We start from the raw sequence: 23,642 nt of genomic DNA on the forward strand, positions 1-23,642 counted from the left end.
ATAACAATATGGCCAGGCTAGCATGTTTGTCGGAACATTTTAACATATTTTCGACCCGTGGGACGAAAAGACATGTAAATTTGTGTAAAAACATTTCAAATGTTTTTATAAAATCGTTGTAAGTAGTTATTATACAACTTTTAAACGGTGCAATGTTTATTTGACGACGAATATTATGTAATACGTTGGCTCTGCTCATTATAGCGCCCGCGATGGTCGAGTGGTAACGTATCCGCTTGGTAGGTCGAGGGTCTCGGGTTCGAATCCCGGGTCTGGTCAAATTCACATTCAATGTGTGTTTAAGACGACAGCATGGATCTAATATGTTAAGCAAGTGGCTAATATCAATTTCTAGTAAACAAAATCTGTTACGAATCCTTACCGGATTGTAGAGCAAATGAAAAAAAATCTACGTTGGTCTGAACAAAGCTTTACGATATATTGTGGGGTTACTGCCAAAAGTTGGTAAATCGATAATTTAGGTATTTAGGGTTAACAGCGGATTAAGTGTCTACTCTTGTAGATATATAATTATGTATGCGAGAAAAAAAATAAGGTCATCCGATATAAAACATTCACACAAGGCACAAATAAATTAGCATTATACCTAGGTTTAATGAAATGAATAAATAAATAAAATAATTTAAATTTATGCCGCAGCAGACCTTCTGCATTCTTCTTTTGTACATACTTTTAATAATAAAACAATTTTTGGTGTTTAAAATTGTTTCTTTGCCTTATCTCCCGTTCCTATCTCGTTTTATAGTTTCTTAATATTGTGGTAAGTCTCATTAGGACATATTAAACTTTAAAATTGCAATTACTTCATAAGATGATTTTGAGACTTACCTACTTTTGGCAGTAATACCCTATTATATAATATAACTTGAGAATAGATTAGCATCAAAATGTAAAAAAAAATGGAAATGGTCTAAGTAGAGATATATTGAGATGTTTCACATTGTCAGACTCAATTAATACTTTCATCAAAGACATCCTGTGGAGCATAATTGCCATTTATGGTTGAGTACAAATGGGGAATTAATGCAATTATGATTGGTCGCTAAGTGATTGAGATGACCAGCGAAAAACTACTATTTTTACAAACACTGGTAAAGGACTGTCCAAATGTAATTTGGATGATTTATAGTAGATGTGAACATGGTGTTTTTCAAATACGACATTTTTTAAATCCTATTTATTAGAAAAAAAATCTGAAAGATTTCACTTTGATTTGTTTTCCAGAGAAATGGAGATATTACTAATTAAGAAATTTAATGTTTATTTTAATGTAACAAGTCATGGCGCCAATTAATCTAGAAAACCAGTAAACGTTTGATTTGTTCGCGTATCGTCTCTGTTCTGGCAGAACACACTAACTGGAGAATACTAGTTTTGAGTAATTTGACTTTGAAGTTGTTAAAATGTTTGAAATGGTCTATCATGTGAGTTTATTAAGTAATCGTAAAAAGGATGACTTTAAAATAAAGAATGTTTATTTATTAAGTAGGTTTCTAGACGGTAAAGTTTGAAATAAGGAACATTTTGGTATAACTAACTCAATATGTAATTTTTTCGAATTAGTGTCTTCTGCCAGAACAGTGACGATATGCAAACTTGAAAATTGTTTAAACATTTTTTTTTGGTATATCTACTTAAGCACTTATCGTGATTGTATCTTAGACGTATAAAGAAAGCTTGAGCTACTAGCAGAGGTCAGGTAACTATTTTGAGTATTACTTGTTTACAATGATTATACATATTCGAGTTAAAAAGTGGGATTTTTTCAAAAATTATGCAAAATTCGACCATCTCAAAAACCATTCAATTTATATCCAATTTTTTTTAAAATTTATGGTGATACACATCTCAATCCATGTCAGCATATTGATCAGCGATATTAAATAACGACCGCAATTATAAATTCCTTAATATCCATTTCCCGTCTTAATATCCGTTTTATTCAACTGATTATTCACAAGATTTGAGAATGTAATATTCATAGTTTTGATTATACATTTCTGTGAGGTGTTTTCAAATTATAGATCTTCAATAAAATAATATTACATTCTCAAATCATGTGAATTATTAGCTAGTGAAAGGAACGTTATAACTAAAATTTGGCGAGATTATGTCACCGGTTAGTAATTGAGGTAATTGATACTTTGATTTAAAATACAAAAGCCCACTAAAAAATTAATGCAATAGAGATGTGTAAAAAAACTACCAGTTGAAACTGTCGGAATTAGATGGGACGCACGTAGTTTCGTCGGTAGAGCACATATTTATGAATCCAGTGGGTGCGGGTTCATACCCCACTGGGCGTCGTATTTTTTCTAGTGGTTATAATTTATATTCCTCTGAGGTGTTTTCAAATTATGTATGTTCTTTAATTATATTTTTTAAAAATAAGAGCCACTCAGTACACACATCTAACAAATATTATATTATGAAATAATATCCCGTTTGTGTGGAACCCTAATACAATATTACTGACTATAACAACATCATAAATACAAGCTGTTTCGCGAAAAGGCGAAATTTCAGAGGGTCTTTTTAAAATTAAAATTAGGTTTTAACATCCTATTAGGTCTTTACTCGGCGCTTTAAATCTACGTATTATAAAAATATTCAAAAAGTGATAAATTGCTCACTATATGAAGCTCGGTTGTGTTAGATTAAAAACTGAAAATATTGTCAATGTGTACAAAGAAAGACACGCCTAATCTGCTGTCAAAAAAGGGTTTAAACGGATTTATAATATAATATCATTTATAACTAAGTATGCGTATATCCCTACCATAATTAAAACATCACATTACCGCTGTGTGGGCTTAGGGATAAGTTAATTTATCACTTAAATGCCTATAAAAAGTAAGTACTTAATTTGGTTTGAACTACAATATTTTTGTGGGAGTGAAAACAAATCACCTTAAATATGTTACGTTATCAAATGAAACAGTTTTATATAAACTAATATTTATTTCTAAAATTTTATATTAGCCATCAAAATAGTCACAAACTATTAACCATTTCCACAATTTTAACAAACGGCAGGCCTAGTCACTGTCTAATGGGTGATTGTGGACCGACGAAGCGCCTAACGTTTCGCAGTCCAGCAGGGCTGTTCCAAAGTATTACATAACTGTAAAATCGACGACAAAGTAATAAAGATGCTTTGTCGTATTTTAAGAGTCAGTTATCCCGGGATATAAATTGAGTCGTATAGTATCAAAAGTAGATCTGTGCGTTATTCATCATTTCGAGAAAATGACGAAAAACGTTTTGTTGGGTTTTTTAGTGTTATAATAGCATGAAATATGTTTCTACATTTAGAAATTAGAAATTCAATTCAAATTAAACAGTTCTACTTTTGTTTCGAAAGTATTGAACAGTTCTAATTCTGATACCAAGCCCTATTTTCCATTTCAATTTTATACCACACAGATATGATTTTGATTCGAATATTATATTGCTAGTCGTACATTATGGTCAGAAGAATAATTTGGCATACTTAGTAAAATTTCAATATATTTGCGACAGTTCTAATTTTGATACTATACGACTCAATTATCAGGCCTGACGTTAGAAGTCTGATTGAGTCTATCAAGGCCTATCCGGGCAGAAAATGATTAATATTCATATGTGCCATTGGTGCAAATTGATAATGAATACGCTTCTCTCTCCAATATACCACTATCTCAAATTAATAATAATTACAAAATACTCAAATTTTATTTACAAAGTTTTCTTCACGGGTAATAAATACTTATAGTAAAAAGATGGTATATTTGCAGAATATCGTCAAATTACAGCGCATATAAAGAGTGCTCAGGTATTATTAGTGGATATTATATTACAACATATTATCATATGTCAGTTAAACTGGGGTAAATTACCATATTAAAATATATATAAAATAGTACACAGATGTATTTAATTAACACGATTACATTTGTAGTATTCTGGTTCGGCGGAGGATAGGTAAATTGCAAATGAAAGACGGTAGTCGTAGTTCGCGATGATGGAGGAGGCGAGAATTTATTTACTGTTTCAAATAACTACAAGGGTACAAGGTACAATCGATGAAATATAATAAATATACCTAACGGTAATTCGGTGCGATCTGTCTTTAACGGAAACTTGTAAACGAGTGAGATGTTCAATCGATTCTGATCCGCTATTTATTGACCGGCGCACTATGAAATAATATGTTGAAATTATTATGAAATCATATTTATTTGTAATGTTATGAAATTGCAGATCCGCTAACTGATAACATTACGAAATCATATTATATACATGCACGTGAAAAATAAATATTTAATAAATGATATTATAATTGAGATCTGGGTTACAGGAATCCGATGACAGCCACACATTCAATATAATATGAACATTGTTGATGTTAGTTTGCATAAAACTTTCGACGACTATGGTAGGATAGTGGTTTTGTTAACGAGGTTTTATTGTTATTAAAATCAAAAAGCAGTTGCATATTTTTTCTAATTTTGCATGAAATTTAACACACTACAGAGTAGGTTGGTTTAATCTCAAAGACAGTAGGTATCAAAATTGCTCTGATATCAAAAAGCCTCAGTTTTCGTAATTTTGTATACAAAAAGGAAACAACATCGTTTCATTTAAACCAGAAATAAAAATCTTTTAAATATTTTTTTTTAGTTTCATGGTGTTTATTTTTTATTGGATTATATATTGAAGATTATTAATCATATAGGTACATATTCCACTTTACAGCGGATTGTGAGTACTGTTTTATGATTGGTAACACTGTACGAATTACGTGCGTTATGAAAAAAACATTAAATCGCATACGACAATTTTGCATTACGTGAGTATTATTTAATTTGGAAGTTAGAATATAATCTCATTGCAGCTGATTGAACTTTTCCAAATGAATTTTCCCAGTATGTCTATAGTTGAGAATGTATATTTTTAATTAATATGAATGAGGGAATACACAATGCAGTGTTTTTTATTGTTGTTTTCTTTTATTTCAGAGGCACACCGTGCCTTGGAACTCTTGGAGGATTACCACTCCAAGTTGGTAAAATCCCAGGACCGGCAGTTACGGATTGCCATTGAACGTGTCATCAGGATATTCAAATCAAGACTCTTTCAAGCACTTCTCGGTGAGTTCATATATATATATATTATATGCTACAACATCATAAAATAATTATATATTTAAATGAGAAATGTACTTTTATTATTTGTAACGGATGGATGTAAAAATTGATCGCGTTACGTATTCAATTCGTTGGTCAAGTGAAGGCTTCTCGAAACGAAATAACTGACTTATAAAATTTGTTCATAATAATACCTAGGCATCATACATATATGGCGCTAAGCCATAAGTGGGGTCTGATATAATGTGATGTGAAGAAATCAACAAAATATATACTCATTTATATTTGAGAATACAATATTCGATGATATATGATCAGTTTTCAACGATTTTTTTTATTCACGGGAGTGGGGAGTTATAAATTTAACGCATTTTAGAGAAAGACTTTTTGACGATGGTGGAAGATGGAGGGGCGGGGGTTGGTGAAAATACCGAAAATCCTGTGTCTTCATTTATGGACCACCCCTTAAAAAGCTTTTCTCCAAAGTTTTGCGGCACACTGAGGAACTCTACCGTAGACATTATACCGTTGTATATGATGGATGTCTTAAAAACATAGGTGCGTGTACTTATGTACGCGCGTTAGAAGTTATACTTCGTTGGCGTAACAAAACAAAAACAAAATTTGTGATAATCTAGATTCTTCGACTAGCTCTTAATTATCTTATTAAATTATACACTCAAGAAAAAAGGGCCGCTCATTGGAGCGCCGTTGGTTTATTTCTATAAACTTTAACTTATACTACTAAATTACATAATTATTTCTCGTTTTTTTTTTATTAAAGTAACAACTGTCACTCTGACGTTTAATCGTTTGTTTACGTAAGGTATTGCAAATAGCCGACAATAATAAATTCGTTGCCTACGAAACTTACGAAACAATTCTACTATCAAACTTGCGTTTCTATACAGCTGACTGATTCTCAACTAACTTCATACTGTCGCGCACTTTCGTAACGGCGTGCGCACGCAGCTCTCAATTTCACTCTCTACCAAACCCCCCAAAAGAAGTATAACTTCAATAATAATATGATAATTAAAATATCATGATTTAAATGGGTAAAGTTAATGCAATAATCAATTAATAATTTAATGTAAAATTAGTGCTTGGAGCTTTTCTAATTGCATTACCTTTGTGAGAACATTTTAAAAGCTTGAATAAATCGCAAAGCGACGGCGTAAATTTGTCTTATAACAATGAACAGATTCAAAAATTCAAAAAAACCCACCCTGTATGTATGAATATGTGTAGCTACAATAGCAATTCATGAAAACATAATATGTATAAGAGTTGTGCGGAGAGGTATGAAAAATTGCTTTAGCAAAGTTTGAAGAGGCTCAATGAAACAGTCACAAAATGGGGTAGCTTTTGCACCCTTTGGGGCCCTTTTAGAGCCTGGCTAGTTATACAACCAAACAGGCTTAGCCCATTAACCTCAGATAACAAATGGCATGTCATATGTTTTATTCCATATAGTATATTATAATTTACGATTAGGTATGGTATAATAAAGTATAATTATTATACTTACTTATAATTAAAATAGTTTTGTCAAAAGTTATTGCCCACCGGAGTTTAAAGGTTAGCTCCACTTGCTAGCTACCTACCTGGTGATATTTTTAATTAAGTATTAAATTTTTACAATATCTTGGATATCATGATACTTTGGATCTAAGAACTGCCAACTTTCTAGATCTCTCATTCATTGATTACAAGATGAATACTTTTAGTTTTGAATACATTATAGAGGTGGTCAAACGCACTTCAGTTCAGCATTGTTCTGCGAACAATTTTCTCGAAATTAATATACATTCATCTATTATTTATAGACAAGACCAATTTATTAAGACTGTTCAAATTCATTGTGTTTAATGCAGAATTAAATTTAAATAAGTTATTTTAATTACCTTTTCAGAAATAGCTGCATGGAAAGCGCCAAAATTCTGTGTATAGCCTCAATTACATTGAGTTTCTTTACGAGCTGTTTATTGGCGAATTTAAAAGCGGGCGATTCAGCTACTGCGATTTGATGATTACACACAAAACTTTCCATTCGATGAGAAGCCAAAAGCCAGTGACTATTTTGACAGAACGTAGTTCGTTTTTTTACCGGGAGGTTGGTACTGCGCTCTGCAGTAGGCCCACACGCCGGAGTGTAGCGTGTAAAGTTGACCGGCTTTCAACTTTTCTCGGTAGAGTGTTTACAACCTGCTTATTAGCTTATTCGATGATTACACTGGGCGACTTTAAAGGCAGATTGTAAATTCGCCAATAAACAGCTCGTAAAGAAGCTCAATGTAATTGAGGCTTATGTAGGAATATTTAAGAAGTTTAGTCTATTTTTAAAACAAATACGTATTCGGATGCATTCATACATTGGATGAAGACAGCTGATACTTAAATAGCCTTCGAGTTACTTTTTGCGTAAAAATAATGGAAAAGGGAAACCGGTTAAAACTTATTTTTGTAACAGACGGTTTCATTGGTTTGAAAACGATGGTCCGCAAATAGGCATGCGTAGGGATGGGACGTTGAAAGACAACTGTCAATACTTGGGACCGTTACGTATTGGTATCGGAAGAGACTATCAATATTCGCATATACGATATTGCATATAGGTATTAGAAAATTTCCTTCTAGATGTAAACGTCGATATCACTATACGAATAACGTATTTTAAAATATAATTCTAATTAATGTCCTTCATACTTAGTCGATTTTAGTAGACTAATTGAAAAAAAGCAAGTCAATATATCGAGGAGGGCAAAGGAGTATTAGGGACATTTTGGCCAAAAAGTTATTTATATGACTGCTACGGTTTATTGTAATATTATTAACATGAGTTATAGATATCGTACTAGTTTTTAGGGTAGTCATCATGTGATCTTCTTCTTTCTTTCCTGGACGTCTTGGACTAGTTGCAGAGGCCATTCTCAAGAGATAATATATTGTACTACTTTGGCGGTCGATGAGGGCAAAGGTGATGAGTTGATAAATGCAGCGGTGGTGTAAATGGCTGTAGATGTTTATTGTCTTGATGCCAAGTACAGAGAGTTACAATAGTCGAAGTAAGATAACGGTTCCGCGGTGAGCTAGGTGTTCAGACCGAGCCACGATCCGGTATGGTGATGATTCGGAGGAGCTTGGGAGTGAGAAGTGACAGTTGACTGTATCTCTTATCAATCGTCCTTCGCTATTTATATAAAAGCAATCAATACCTTACACGAGCCACCGTTTATCTAGCCTAATAAATCATACTAGTCATTGTTGACTAGGTTATGATTGAGAAACCAGTTGACCACAGTGTCTAACAACTACGAGGTGTGTTGATGAGCAAGCATGAGATAGCCGATTACTATATCATTGCTAACGCTAATGCTAGATGAATAAATTGATGGTTGAATGACTTGTTGATTTTACGTTGTCGAAATTCATGCTGACCCGGTATAAAGTTATTGATTGTTATAGTACAGTTAGGTGTATGGATGCGATTGCCTTTCTAAGTTTGCGGGAAATACATCTGTTTAGTTTAACTACAAGCGAATATTGCAAATAGGGTGATAGTGTACTGTGTCAGTTGCGACGACCAGAGATACCAGATCAGATATTGGATTTTGGATTTCATTGTACGGCGCTCTGATATCCGCCATCCAGTTGTCCTTGCGTCTGGTTGGCGGCGTTTAATTAGTCATACAGAATCATTAAATTATTTTAAAGCAGCAAGTATGGCGCCCAAACCAGTGCCAATAAATATCGATACCTACTTAAACGATATCAATACTCTTTTGTCATCTCTAGAGACGCGTTCTCATACCAAACATACGTCAAGTGACATCTAAATTTGGTGAGCGCACGTCGAAATAAATTTAGATTCTGTGTAACGAATTTCGCTAATGAAAGCTTTTAACAAAAGTGGTTTATATGGTTTCATTTTATCAATCTAAATAATTGACGACAAATGTAACGCAAATTGATAAATATTTCCAAGCGATACCACGCGGTGTGTCCGGTTTAATGTACCTACTCTATGAATAACGGTTTTGGAATTTTAACCCTGATGGAAATGTTACATTTTATCAGAAAACTCAATATCATTAAATGTATGATACGAGTATGAAATATATATCGATTAAAACGTGGTAAATTTTAACAACCTTGAAAAAAAATGAAAATAGTAGGTAGAAAAATAGTTTATATAAATTATTCTAAACAGAATTTATTGTTGATTCTTAGAATTTCCTGGTTTAAATTCTCTGTCAATGTCTATCTCTGTATAAAAACATTCCATCTGTTTATTTCTTACATCTATCTATGGTATGGTAGTTATCAAACAATAACCATTGCGTTTAGCGTATTCACTCATATTGGCCTAGTCACACAGAGCGGCGTCTGTCTTTGTATAAATACGGCTGGCCAAGAAATGCATGTTATCTTTTCAATGCGTATTTGATCCAGTAAAAAGACACAGATTGGGAGAATGGCTAACAACTATTCCTGGAAAAAATCTGTTGTTACAACCTATACTCTCCAGTGGGTCATGTCATTAGGACTATGGGGATAAACAACTCAAGCCGTGTTAACATATTAAATAGCTGACCGCAATTACGAATTCCTTAACCCGGCCGCCGCGTCAGTTTCAATATGAAAGGGGCTCTCTCTGCGGTATCATTTTTCTAAATGCTATGCTTCGCTATATTATGATAAATACGGCAATTAAAAATAGCTGGTATTACTGTTATCATGCCTAGATACATAAGGTTCGAAGTGCCACACTAAAAAATAGAATCGATTGTTGAATTTAGCTGTGAATGCTTGAATAAAATCGTCCATAGTCCCTTGTACCGAAAAAATACGCAGCCATGTTTGTGACGTAAAAACGCGTCATTGAGATTGTGCGCCTATGAAAAGAAATAAATCACTGACACTAATTTTATTTTAGTCATGTTAGAAACACTTAAAAATGCCGTTAAAAATATTGAAAATAATAGCTTTTATTGTGTCGCATATTATTACAAGTTTTATGGGTCGCGTAAAGTTGAGTCCACAGTGGTGGAAATATTGTAATAATTTCTTATGTTCTTTTTTTAGTGTAATTTGGATTTTTACTAGATTAAACTTTTCAGTTTTATTGAGCATTGTGTTATGTTAGTGATTGTCGTTTCATGTTTTATAAAAAAAAACAATATTTATTTTGTAAAATCTGCTGCGTGCTTGTAAAAGTGCTATAAAAACATTTATTGCGTGAGGTTTTAAAATTTCATAAACATTAAATTGCATACAAAGATAATATGTAATACAGTTGAAAAGTCAATATTCCATGATTTACATTTTATATTATGTTGTATACCCGTGTGTTTTTTTTTATACTTACGTTTATTTATACGTTTTATATATTCCTTCCTGTAATTTATTGGTAAAACTCGCAATCGTCCTAACTAAAATATAATAATATATTATATTTTTTCATTCCGTGTGGACGTATCTTTACGACATATTTACGACTTTCAATAATGAGCTCGATTTATGACTTTCAAACAATTGGGGTGACACATGACGACATGACCATGAGTAATAAAAATAAATGACATAATCCAGAACACAAGTTCAAGTACATATTTATAAATATTTTGACGACACAGGTTCGTTTTTTTGGTTGTATTTTATTCCCGCAAACATGGTGTTGTAAAGATCGCGGTGAATATTCAACTTGACACGATAAATCACTCGGCGCACACTCAAACTCGAATGAAAATATTTTGTATACCTAGTGCGCAGGCGCTAAAAAATACCGCGTAGATTTGAACTGATGCAATCGTACCGGCGAATCTCAATAGATCGAGAGGGTTCGAAAGATCGATGTTTATGAAATTAAAACAACATATTTTTGACAAAGTTATATAGGTGGAAGTAGGCGGATGGATCGGGCTATTTTTTAATAAAATTCTCAATGCCGCATGAAAAATATTTCTTGCGTTATCCACAGGTCAAGGTTTGCGTATCTGACTGCTATACGGTCGCCCATGTGTTACGTACTAGCTGTATCCTACTGGAATACGGTCGCCGGGAAAGGGTATCCATTTCACGTTGTGTCCAATTGTTGCAAATCTGTCTTTCCATATAGTCAACTATATCAAAGATAACTGACTCAATTATAATAGTTATTTTCAAGATACTATTATAATTGTTAGTACGTCGATAAAATGCTGGATCACAATTGATTAGGAATGCCATTCGATTATAACTTCCCAGTAAAAATATATCGCACCGCATTGTCATTGTATTTATTATATTGTACCGATTGTATCCTTGTAATTATTTAAACAGTAAATAAACTATCGCTTCTCTATCATCACGAACAACTACTACAGTTTTTCATCTCCAACACCTATCCGGCGCCGAATTGGACTGCCACATGACCAAACATGGTAAGTTACTTGTATTCACTGCTGGATGAAAACCCCTTTAAATTAATTCTATTTCTCTCGGCACTGTGTGTTGGCGTTGGAAATGCATCACCCAAGAATAATAAAACTCTTACGACAGCGTGTCCGAGAACAAAACGTTTCACTTCTGCCCTGTGCACACACACACACACACACACACATACACACATTTTCACTAGAAATGTTTTGACGTGATCATTTTCTGTTTCAATGCCACAATATAAAGCGCCAAAATATTTTAATCTAGATTTAAAATAATGTTTGCCTAGCTGCCATAATACGTAGGTACGACTATAATTGAATTGCTAACGGAATTGTTTTATTTTATAGACACGTACAACGGATTTGTTTGTAAAATATCTCGTTGAACGATTGTTGTTTATATTCCTAATCAATTGTGCTGAAGACGTGTTATTTAAGAACATAATAATTCATTTAAAGAAATGTCATATCGAACCTTTGTTTGTTCCATTTTTAAATAACACGTAGTTAATTAAAAAAAGTGTTCAATAGATACAGCTCTTCTAGTAGATATATTTATATACGTGAAGGGTCATACGTAGGTACTGCAAAATATAAACGTACTGTCAGCCATGCCATTAGCTCATGTGTTCTCTCTGCCATAATCGATGGCGATGGACACTGTATTAGTGTATTAGCATAGCCAGGGTAAGGCATAATTGAAATTGCCACAATGGCAAAATATACGTATACTAGATTTTTATATTGAAAAAGCTATGTTGATGGGAAGATACTAGAGTGAAATAATTGATATATCAGAGACCTGTAGTTCGTCTGCTCTAACCATAAGCTTCAGTTAGGTACTAGACCAGCGGTCCCCAACTCTTGGACTTCGCGGACCACTAAAGTCAAAATCTTGAATCCTGCGGACCACTACCACGTATTTCTTCCACACTTCTTAAACAATCGATATGTCAATATAATGATAAAAGAATTATTATAATTAATAAAAAATACGAAAAATGCAAAAAAAAATATTTTTAATTTCATTTTATTAAAAAAGAATCAATACAATAAATTATTAAATTAATATGAATTCTACGACGACATAGAGGTGCATAAAAGATTAATTTACTTTGCTTGTTTTAAACAAGGTGTTTGATTCTTGGTTCCAATGACGTTACTGCAACACGGAGAGCCGTTTGTATTTCAAGCCGACTGCGGTAAATGGTTTTAATTGCCGTAACTGATGAGAATGTCTTTTCACACAAATATGTAAGTTGTAAATGAAATCAAAAATTTTAAGGCCTTTTCATTCAACACTCGGCACTCATTTTTAACAGAAAGCCAAAAATGAGATCTTGATACAGACGAGTGGAATTTACTTTTGAGACCATCGTCGGATGATAGATCAATTAAGCTTTCTTTTTCTTTTATGTCCAAATTACAATTATCGATTTTATCGAAAAATATTATAAGAATATACTGAAACTTTTTAATAAATACGAAAATTGCAAATATATTCAAAATCCTCTGCGGACCACCAAAATTCTCTCACGGACCACCGGTTGGGGACCGCTGTACTAGACAATCGAGTAAATATAGTTATATACATATACAATCAATATTATGATCTAATATTCAAAAAAGAAAAAAGAATAACGAAACAAAAACGTTTCCCAAACTTTTTTTTTTACAAGCGACCTGAAACGTACAAATGATGGAATACTTACCTGAATTCTATAAAAACAGTAATTGAGGTTATTACACATTATGCCATATTCTTTTAGTATACAATGTCCAACATATCCGAGCTTTTTCATATATCCCTAGAGACTGGTAGAGATTGTAAGAACATAAGAATATTTTCTCGCATCCTATTGGCAACACTTCGTATCATATATTTTTTATTTTGAGGTCATTATATTAGACCACGATTTCCCAACCTTTTATTCTTACAACCCTCTTTTATAATTTGTATAAAAATGGGTAAATGTGCCGCATATGCCCGCATGAGTTTTTACAACTTTCTTTTTAGACCAAACCCAACCTAACCTAACATAACCTAATCTAACCTAACCTACTCCAATGTAATATAACCTAATAAAATCTTAGTGTGTGATAATGATGCATCGAAATGTATGAAAATTTAAAATTAACAATTATTGGATCCAAAAGCCTCTGCACCGAAAGAAAAAGGTATTTAATAATATAATTACTGTCTACATGGAATAAACTGTTTTTTTGTATTTTTTTTTATAAAAGTTCATGCGGGTATCTGCGGCATAATTACTAAAAAATGGAATATGGTGAAGAGTCCTCATTTTTGTCAAATCATCAAATTACTTTTACATTGTCTATGTTTACATATCAATTAACAGACATCACATTTTTATTCATTTTACAAATCTCTGTTTAATATTATTACATTTTTGTGTACTGATCTTGGTTCTACTTAAATAAGCAAACATTGCATTTGGTTTAATTTCTCTATTTATTTGCTAGTCTCTTGAAGATTAATTTTGATCTGTGGTTTAGTATAACCAGTGGCAGGCTCGACGACTTTCTTGGTGATGGGGTTTAGCCATTAATTATTATTAAATATACATACCTACCTACTTTCTACTATGTACCAATCTACTTATAATAATATGATTTTATGAATGAGAAAATGAGTACTTTTTCAGAATAAATAATATGATATTCAAAGTCGTTACTTAATCACATCTAAAAAGCGTACTTAAAAATATTAACTGAATAATAATAATTAAATACTATTACATATATAGATTTTCCATTATCAATTTTAAGCAACGACAAACAGCGAGCGTTTTTAATCACTTAAGGGTCATTTGATTCGTTCCCTAGTATACGTATACTAACGCTAATGCATTTACATCCTTTGTATAACGAGATTTGTACTGCGGCGACGGGATGGGTCTGAGTGGTCAGAAAAAATAGACGAAATAGCTTTCTTAATTTGTACATATGTAGTCACCGTGAAATAGGGCGTATTTAATTTAAATAATTATTTTAATACCGCGTAATCATCATTATGTTATTACATAATTTACAATCATTGCATTATTTATTTATAAGTACAATAATAATAAATATCTCTATAAAGTTGCGACTTTTTTAGATGGATAAAATAAATTAAATAGTCCATTTTTTAGTCATGTAATTAAGTAGATATATTATGACTATGGTAAAAATATCGGACGTGTATTTTTGACATGATAATGGTGGGGACGGTCCCTACGAACCCTTAAGGTAGAGCCGCCCCTGAGTATAACATTGTTCATTGCAGTTTTATCAATTTTATACTGAAACTCAATGCTTAAGCGTTGGCCTATTGCGTCGTGGGTCCCAGGTTCGAATCCTGGGTTTTTTTCAATTTGTGTATGAGTCAGAGTATGGACCAAATAGGTTGAGCAAGTGGCTGACATCCATTTCTCGTAAAAACAAAATCTGCCAATACAAACCTCCACGCTGTGGAGGCCCATATGATCCTATAAGGATCGGACATGGTTGAAAGAAAGAAAGATTTCTCAATAAATAAATATATATAAAAAATTCCGTCCAATAATATTTTGATATTGAACTTTGCATAAAAGTAAATATTTTTTCAGTTTACTATTTAATTTGCGACCCCCTGGAAAACACCTTTCTACTTACTTAGGGGTCGCAACCCATGGATTGGCAATCATTGTATTATTAGGCTATATTTATCTAGCCATTAATACTAAAAACTAAATCAACCAGGAACGTTTATTCTAGATAAATAATAATGTGCTGTTGCATTTATTTCCTAAGTACCTATTCTCAAAGTTTTCCTGTATTTTATATTGGACGTAGAACGTTCCAACGTACTAAACAGCTATATTTATGTGCGTAGCACAAGGTGAATTCTTTGACCGCAAGGTACCGGATAAAATGGAGATTGTAGATTTACAGAGACAAGTCCGCTGACATATTGCACGGTCGTCGGCTGGCTATAAACAACGGCGCACCCCTACCGTCGTGGACTATTGACCCTCTCCCGCTATCGACCCTTTGCTTTACTATTTTTAATTAGATTATCAAAGACCCAGTGCTGAAGGTGGTGACCAATGTGCCTCCCTCTGTCCGACCGAACAAAAGCTTGCCCACGTGTGAGCTTTCACGTCGGTTTGATTGAAAGCTTCTATACTTCAATACATGCGCTTAGGTGACTGTCATACAGGTATTTAATATGGCACACTATAAATAGAACTTTTAGGTTACAGTGCTAGGCATATACCTATATAAAGTTTACCGGTATTATTCATGCAAACGTTTCTGAGTTGTGTGTTATACGGCAACCTGCTATAGTGTCATATTTACAATATTACATACGCAAGTAAGTAGAGATTATAATCTGAGAATTAAAATAACAAAACACACTCACTATACAACTACAACTAGGGATTGCAATACCGGTATTTAAAAACCGCTATCCCAGTATTTTTCGATACCGTCATACCGGTTTTAAAAATTAGACAATACATACCGATATTTTCGGTATTGAAAGTTGAAGCAAATTGTATTAATTAACATAAAAAGTTTAACAGGATTGTAATTTTTTTCGGGTTACGCGATGTATGGTTTACTTCCATTTTCCTTCGACGTCCTTGGTGACCAACAATGACACGTGCAGATATTCACTAACACAACAGTAGGTTGAATTACCAATGGGGCACATACATTAATCTAAGAACATTTCATAATATAAATTCATTGAAAGATCATTCGAAGAAAGTGCCAATAGTTCAACTACATACTACGTAGGTATTTGTAAACATTAGTATCTCTGCCATATCTTATCTTTACCTATTTTAAAAGTTACATATAAATGTACTTATTTAGATAATAAAATATTAAAATTTAAAACAGATTTTTATATCATTTTCATTCGTTTCTTTTTTTATATTTTTCCGAAATACCAAAATGCTGGTATTGGTATTTTCATACGATATTGCAATCTCTAACTACAACTACTAACAAACAAGTGGAAATAGCTATGATAAAAAACCATTTTTTTTAAATGAATAATTCACAAGATTTGAGAATATACTTAAAATTCTTGCCTTGCTACAGTAAAACAATAAAATAAAAACATATGAACGTTTCTTTCAGTACCGAACACAATTAATATCCTTATAATTTCTCGAATGTGGAGAAATATCGGATAAACTTAACAAGTGTTAAAGAATATATATTATTCAATAGTTACGTAATAGTCAATATTATTTGTGTCATAATATGCATTAAACTTTATAACCTTCAGGCGGGTTTCGTATTTCTTGCGACAAAAATGGCCTGACTCTCATTAAGTCGTAAACGAATGCTCGCTTCAAAATCATTGTGTTCGCATTTCAATACTATTAATTTATGTTGTGTTGTCAGTATTAAAAAAATAAATAAAACAAAAGAACATCGCACATTGTAAAAACCTGACTTCATTTCATTGTACCTTTTATAAAGACGTATAATATTCACAATTATATTAGTCTATCTTTCTCTATGGTCTGACTAGTTACATTACATACATTGAGTTGCCTTTAACATTCAAACAGGTAAGCGTATAAAAACCACTAAACAATGGATAATTAACACATATTTTGCTATTTTATAATAGGGCGGGTCAAATTACGGTGCCATGATTACTAGAAAAATACGATTGTGTGTCTCATATTCTGACAAAAAAATAGTTTAAAAGTGAAATATATTACAGATGATTGTTAGGTATTATGTTCAAAATGTGTAACTGTCACCTGATAACATCATTTAGTTGTAGCATTGTTTACGTACAGTGCGAAAACGGCTTTTAAACTTATATTTTTTAGAAAATAGTTTTCATGGTATGAAAATTCATAATAATTCTTAGAAATAGATCGTATAGGTAACTAGGCAAGTAACCTGTGCTCATTAGATCACATTTTAAAAGGTGTAACTGTCATTATTATTTAAATATATGTCGATTAAAGAATAATAAGCAGCAGAATATTCTTTTCATCGTTAGTCGGGGTCGATCCACTGATGGATGAAGGCCTCCCAAAGCTCTTGCTACAATTCTCAGTCCCCAGTTTTTGGCTGCCACGTACAACCGCTAAACTTAAGAATGAGTTCGTCGATCCAGGGGGTTTTAGGGCTCTTAGATGCCATTGTATGACTGTATTTTTATTGTTATTACATTGGCAATCTCTAACGCATCGCATACTCTTGTCGGCCTCCCATTGGTTTATATATTATTGTCTTTCCGTGTTATGCCCAACATGTACCATTTCATGCCACCTTGCGCTACACGCTTTTTGAATTTATCAACATTCAACACGGTATTATGATTATGTGATATAAACGTTTTGATTTATTTTCCACATTTATAAAATACCAATACCGGTTTTATTTTCTGATATTATCAATAGGTGAAATTAGTGATGTCCCGTGGAGGTAGGTAGGTCATGCGTTGCTTAGGGACGGAAAATTAAGGAGCGAATACGATTATTACAACTTTTGAAAGTAGTGGCGGTTTTCCATGCAGCGGACGATGCGGTCGATTCGTTAGAAGGTACCGACATCTTAGTTTAAACTAATTACAAGAGGGGTACCAAACTTGTCAGTGCTCCAGACCTCCATGTACATAAACCACTTCTGTTCGATAGGAGATTTCGTAGATATTCTCTAATCATCGGTAGATGATAATAGTATCTAAGTAGGTACGTGATTTCTTTCAAATTTTTTGACAATTTTGTACATAAGTTGAGAAGACAAATTAAACTGGACGGCATTCTAAGTCTACGTAGGGTGGCATTTTGTCTACGTCACTGGGTGAAATATACATTTGAAACGTAAACTAATGATTGACCCATAACAAATACGTCGCTATTACTTAAGAGCGTACATAAGTGAAACGGCAAATAATTTTCAACTGTATGTGGATCGAAATTTCGGCCGCGTTGCCATTCGGAGAGCGATAGTCGACCTGTTTGCACGTCAATTTGTTTTGTGATGGCGTCGGAGGAATATATTCTTAAATCGTGTAAAGATGACTAAAAAACGTTCCGCATGTAGTTGAAAAAGAAAACATGTCAATGAATATACTATTATTATTACGAATATAATAATAAACATAACATAAAAAGGACGCATGTTGAATTTTTATGACAAATTATATTTCGTTCGGCTCGCGTCATTTGCACAATCCGCGCATCACCTAGTCACGATCTTTTTAGACCATGCCTCAGCTGAGGTATAGCCTTCACCAAAGTGTATTGATTAACAATATGAGATGTCTTTATATTCTTAATATTTTTAATTAACCATTATGAAGATTTAAATGCACTTATAAAACAGTTATTTCAAGCAAACGTGGTTTGGAATATGGCAGTTTCAAAGCGAGTTAACGATCGTATATGAAATAGGGCAGTTATTTGAAGGAAACAGTAAAGTTGGTAGTGTTTTTAATTATTCACAGCACTATTGTATACAGACAATAATGTTACCACTTCAAAAATACCACGAAGTTATTTTGTAAAAAAATAAATTCTTTGAAATTACGGCAAATCAACACGACAATCAACAGGCATATCGTGGGTTGTAAGAATTTAAAATAAATCGTTGAAACTTGGTGATAAAAATAATGATGTTTTGTATTTTATAATTCATGTACGAATAAAAATATTATGAAATGAATTCACATAGGATATAGTTGGGAAATGTTTTTATGGCTATGACGTTTCTCAGAGAGCATAAACAGCGTCACCTGATCCTAATCCGGCGGATACGGACGTTTGATGCTGATGCTCTTTTGTTTCAAACGGAAAATCAAAACTGTCATATTTTCCTGTTCAACCGTGCGCTTGCCCCACATAAGAGACATCGTATTGTGCCAGTGATGTAATATCTGTGACATGGCAGATAATATTTGATAATAAATGGAAATTAAGTAATTATCTTTGTGGTAGGTGGTGATAGAATGCACGTCTCTGATGCCGTGGGGTTCGGTTCCGGCATCGTGTAAAAATAAAATACAACTATTTATAATTTATAATCGTATATTTGACTTTGAAATTGATTTACTCAACTTGGTTACCAATACTCACCAGATCCTCAATTATTAAATAATATGTTAAATATTTACAGTGTTATAGATAAGATTATTCAAGCTGGGACGTTACTCATGCGTTTAGCCTAGAGCAGGGGTCGGCAGTTTGTCAAGTGAGAAGAGCCAAATTGTCAAGGAAACAGGATAACAAAGGAACCAGAGAGCCGCATAATGTAATATGTATGTATATAGATTTTTAGGGGGGGGGGAAAGTTCAAGATTTTTTATTAAAAAAATTAATTAGAACGGCGTCCATGCATCGCTTTTGATAGCTTTACTTTATCTGGCAAATAGCTACTTATTTTTAATTGAATACTAGATTAATTAATAGAATTATTTTCATCCGTTATTCTGCTTCTAAGTTTATTTTTTATTTGGTTCATAGATGAGAATGATTGTTTTTTTATTTTTAGAATTATTAATAACCATGTCCTTGCTTTTTCGTACAAGGTGGTTGTTATTAGTAATTTTGGACAATCACAAACACCCAGGCTTTGAGAAAAACACATAAATATTGTGTCCTCACCGGGAACTGAAACCCAGAACTCTCGGGCGGAAGGCCAGTGCCTTATCCACTGCACCATGAGAGCCGCCGAGAATGTTTGTTCGCATATAGAGCCAAAGATTGTGGAATACCAAAAGCTAATTTTTTTAACGCGTCAATCTCTCTCTATATCTTCGGTGAAAACTTGTAGTTTATTTTCAAAGCACTCTACTTCTTCCAATAATATTCAACAAATATATTCAAAGCATTAAGAGTAATGTCAAGCATAAATGTAATTTTTGTAGCTACGTGTCTTCTTCCAATTCCTGATGATTGATGTTTTTTTCGCGTAGGAACAATTTTATTTCTTCTAAACATGAACCAAAGCGTTTCAGTACGTTAGTTCTGGAAAGCCAGCTAATCTTATTGTGCAGAAGTAAATCTAGGTACTCGCTATCCATTTCATCCAAGAATACCTTGAATTGGCGATGATGGAGTGGTTTGGCCAATATGCTGTTAGTTACTTTGATAACGAAGTTGATGAGGATGACGATTAACGAGGCTGTTTAAGATGAGGTGAAATTTGAGATTATGTCTGAAGAGCCGCAAACGTCGATGCAAAGAGCCGCATGCAAATCGCGAGCCGCTTCTGCCGACCTAGCCTAGATACATCACAGCTCGTCATCCTAACCGATTTTGAACTATGAAGTATATTTTCGATAATATTTGATACGAAGTGTTTTGCTTAAAGTAAGTAAGTATCAATTTATTTTGAAGAAAAAAAGGTTTACCGCAACTGGACTAGTTGTGATATTGTGTCTATTAATAGCATGTACATGACAGGTCAGCAATCGTATTCAATGGAAACTCAGGAATAACCTTATCATCAGCTGGTATAATATACCACCATTTATTGCGTCACACATTTTGTTATTAATTGTTATAGTTTTTTGTTTTTAAATTTAGAACGCACTTGAAAAACGTTCTGAAGTATCGAAATTTAGACAAAGTTATTAACTTAGAGGTACCCTGAAAACTAGAGTTTCCCAATCTTTTCAGCCTATCGCCTCCTTTTAGACTTTTTAGTGTATATATTTTTTCGGCGTCACCTTCCATACAGTCCGTCAACAATAATTCATTGAACATTAAATTTAATATTGATATATTTTAAAGCGATGTTTGTTTTTATAAGCAGATAACTTGACCAATTGAAAATTTACAAAAATGACACATAATAAAGAAAACCTGTTTAAATGGTTGTTATTTCATTTTACGATTCACAACAATAAATTATTTTTGAAGCAGAAAACTTACCATTCAAACAGATCTTTTGCCAAATCAACTTTTCAGACATCACAACAATATGTGTCAAAGCGTAAGGTATCGATTTTGTATTATTTGGGCCATTTGGGGCTCGCTCTCGCCTTACCTTCTAACGCTACCACTTTGGGAACCATTGCTGTAAACCAAAAGTTTAATAAGTAAAATTCGGTATGTACTTAGGTCTACATATTATATTATATGAAACTCTGAGAACATATTTGCCAGTGGCCTGCCTTTACGAAGGGCAATTAATCAAACCTTTGTTGAGACATGCTAATACTCGTAACATACAAGAAATTTGAGGAACAATTTTGCGCACGAATTTCTACTTAGCGTTTAGCCAACGTCCAGCTTTTTATAACTCGATAGTTGATAGTGAATATATTAAAAAGCTTAGAGTCTATATATTATGTAAGTAGGGTTGTTGAATATCCATGCTTCTTGTACCTATGTGGTCGATTGAGATAGCTTTTAAAATTCCCGTATAAGTTTGGTAATTATATCAGATAGGATATTGCGATAGGTTTTAACGGAATTGCGTTATTTTTTTAACCTTTAAGGTGTACATTAGCCTCAAAGTGATCCGGCGATGGAAACGTACGCTATGTAAAAATACACGATATTTGGTGATTTCTTAATCTTGATTTTTCATCGACTTCATGCTGGGATAAATATGCATTAGATTGATTTATTTTCCAATGGCAAGAATAAAGTTTTTACGTAATAATTTGTCGGTTAAATTTACTATCAACGTCATGGTAGACGTCTTGCGGAGTAAAATTTTAATTGTAAATAGTCCCGTAATGTGCAATTATTTACGTTTGGCAATCTAATTTCATAGTAAATATAGTTAACCATTTCTTTTATTCAACGAATAATTCACAAGATTTGAAAATGTAACATTCCATATATTTAATATACACAACTTGAAAACACCTCAGATTCGTCGGTGTTTTGTAAAAAGGGCAAATCAACCATTTTGGCGAAATCGAGATTTTAATGAAAATACAATATGTACCCCACTAGCTTCGTTGTGTAAAAACGTCGAATTTTTATCTCTACAGGAAAGTATTTAAAAACGATAATCGGCTAAAATTAAATTAATTAAAATTACGAAATAAAAAGAAAATGTGAGATATTAGGCCTTTTAAAATATTATATAATAATACCTATTATAATGACAATATTCTTTCTAAGCTATATTGTAAACTTGTAAGATATTTATAATCATCTACAGGTAAAAAACAAATAAACGTCAAAAGTTAAAAATCCTCCTCCTGTAAAGTAGCATTTTGGTTAATTCGCCCTTTTTACAAAACAGCGACATATACCCACTAGAGAAAATCACATTTTTTCACAATCGTATTTTTTTCAAATGTGATTTTTTCTAGTGGGTATATATCTGAGGTGTTTTCAAGTTATGTATGTTAAATATAGTAAAATTGTAATATACTAGGTATACAATATATACAATTTCTTACCGCTTTTATGAATTCGGTATTTCGACGCAAACTTTTGACGTTTTATTACGTTGGGGTATAGAATAACCTCTGAAAAATGGATATGTAATAAAATATATTATACAGGACTTTATGTTCAGATGAATATTTCTATCTTTCGAAATAACAACAACACAAGTTTTATTTTTGAACGTGTGACCCATTATAAATATTTTGGAATATGTATCAATGAGAAATGGGACCAGTCTTAGAAAATAAAAACTAGAATTGAGATCGCAAGGAGTGACTTTCTCAAAATGAGGCACCTCCTTAGCAATCGAGACCTTAACCTAAGTCTGAGACTGTGTATTCTACATTGTTATGTTCTCTCAATTAAGTATTTTCTATGGTATGGAAGTATGGACGTTAAACCAAGAGATGCCAAGAAGAGTATATACTGTATAGACGCATCCTGAAAATTCCTTGGACTGACCGGGTGGCAAATGTTGAAGTTCCCAAACGAATGAGAAAGGACCGACAAGTTCTACGTAGTAACAAAAGCAGAAAACTTACAGTACGTCAGCCGCATTTTGAGAGGACAAAAGTACACCATTCCCAACTTGTCATGAAAGATCAAAGGTAAGCGTAGCAGAGGACGACGCCGCATTTCGTGGTTTAACAACCTCCGTGATTGGTTCGAGTGGAGTTCCATTGAAT

General features: G+C 32.9%; 1 protein-coding gene across 6 annotated transcripts in view; it reads left to right on the forward strand.

Annotated features, from left to right (window-relative positions):
* The window catches only part of dlg1 (MAGUK family member discs large 1), a 219,045-nt gene that overhangs the window by 17,057 nt on the left and 178,346 nt on the right, over positions 1-23,642 (forward strand). For all 6 annotated transcript variants that reach the window (XM_085958654.1, XM_085958518.1, XM_085958526.1 and 3 more), the window contains exon 2: positions 5,022-5,153. In XM_085958654.1, coding sequence (XP_085814780.1) covers positions 5,022-5,153 — 132 coding nt within the window. The remainder of the gene's footprint in view (positions 1-5,021; positions 5,154-23,642) is intronic.

This window comes from Rhyacophila brunnea, unplaced genomic scaffold, assembly GCF_057557595.1.
Source record: "Rhyacophila brunnea isolate RB1 unplaced genomic scaffold, BYU_Rbru_1.0 scaffold_11, whole genome shotgun sequence".
NCBI lineage: Eukaryota > Metazoa > Arthropoda > Insecta > Trichoptera > Rhyacophilidae > Rhyacophila > Rhyacophila brunnea.